The following is a 1,395-nucleotide window of genomic DNA, read 5'->3' as shown; positions in this document are numbered from 1 at the left end:
ATACTTTAAGTTCTAGGGTACATGTGCATAACGTGCAGGTTTGTTACATATGTATACTTGTGCAATGTTGGTGTGCTGCACCCATCAACTCGTCAGCAAGGTCCCATCCAGAGAGTCTGGGGATCCAGATGTGGACATATTTTTCTGGGGACCACTGCTCAATTCACTGCAGTTGTATTGATTTCATGCTGGAGGTTCTACAGCAGTTGTATTCATTTCATTCCTGACTCTCTCAGCTCCCTGTGGCTCCAGGTATCCTTGGGCTTGCAGCCACATCACTCCAGTCTCTGCCTCCAATGTCCATGTGGCCTTCTCGTGTGTGTGTGTGTGTCCTCTTCTGTCTCTTAGACAGCCACTTTCATTGGATTTAGATCATTCTAACCCAGGGTGGTCTCATCTTAACTATTACATCTGTAAAGACCCTATTTCCCAAAAGGGCCACATCCTGAGGTTTCAGAGGGACATGCATTTTGGGAGGACACTCTTCCCAAAACGTAATACCCAGTATAGGATGTACGCTTTTCTCTATCTTGTTGCTTCTCAAACCAATCTCTTTAAACTTCCCGAGACTAGAAGGTGGAGGTAAACATTCTTCGCAGCCATCTGGTCCAAGACTAGAAGGTGGAGGTAAACATTCTTTGCAGCCATCTGGTCCAAGACTAGAAGGTGGAGGTAAACATTCTTTGCAGCCATCTGGTGAAAGACTAGAAGGTGGAGGTAAACATTCTTTGCAGCCATCTGGTGAAAGACTAGAAGGTGGAGGTAAGCATTGGATACAGCCATCTGGTCAAAGACCAGAAGGTGGAGGTGAGCACTGGATACAGTCATCTGGTGAAAGACTAGAAGGTGGAGGTAAACATTCTTTGCAGCCATCTGGTGAAAGACTAGAAGGTGGAGGTAAGCATTGGATACGGCCATCTGGTGAAAGACTAGAAGGTGGAGGTAAGCATTGGATACGGCCATCTGGTCAAAGACTAGAAGGTGGAGGTAAGCATTGGATACAGCCATCTGGTCAAAGACTAGAAGGTGGAGGTAAACATTCTATGCAGTCATCTGCTCAAAGACTAGAAGATGGAGGTAAACATTCGATACAGCCATCTGGTCAAAAACTAGAAGGTGGAGGTAAAGCATTTGACGTAGCCATCCAGGAGAGCTGATGTCCAGGTGTAAACCATAGCTGGGTCAGAGGCTTGGAGTGTGTTTGGTGTGGGTGGCGATCAGCCAGGAGGCCCCTAGGACTGCACTGCAGTGAGTGAGGTGGTAGAAGTGAGTGAGAAAAAGAGAGAAGCTGACATGTGCAGGCTCCCTAGCACCTGGTGGGCCTGTGTAAGGACTTGGAATGAGAACCACTGCTGGGATTCTGTTATTTCTTTCTTTCTTTCTTTTTTTTTTTTT

The 1,395-nt window shown here is 46.5% G+C and overlaps 1 protein-coding gene across 1 annotated transcript in view; it reads right to left on the bottom strand.

Moving 5' to 3' along the window:
- Nucleotides 1-540: 540 nt before the first annotated feature.
- Nucleotides 541-1,395, bottom strand: part of LOC105516175 — a 158,697-nt gene continuing 157,842 nt past the window's right edge. Inside the window, 1 exon segment of the mRNA XM_011948259.1 lies at nt 541-1,019. Coding sequence (XP_011803649.1) covers nt 541-1,019 — 479 coding nt within the window.

The sequence above is a fragment of the Colobus angolensis genome, unplaced genomic scaffold (genome assembly GCF_000951035.1).
Source record: "Colobus angolensis palliatus isolate OR3802 unplaced genomic scaffold, Cang.pa_1.0 Scaffold277, whole genome shotgun sequence".
In the NCBI taxonomy this organism is placed as follows: domain Eukaryota; kingdom Metazoa; phylum Chordata; class Mammalia; order Primates; family Cercopithecidae; genus Colobus; species Colobus angolensis.
The sequence above is the reverse complement of the archived record's forward strand: the minus strand, read 5'-3'. Positions and strand labels throughout refer to the sequence as shown.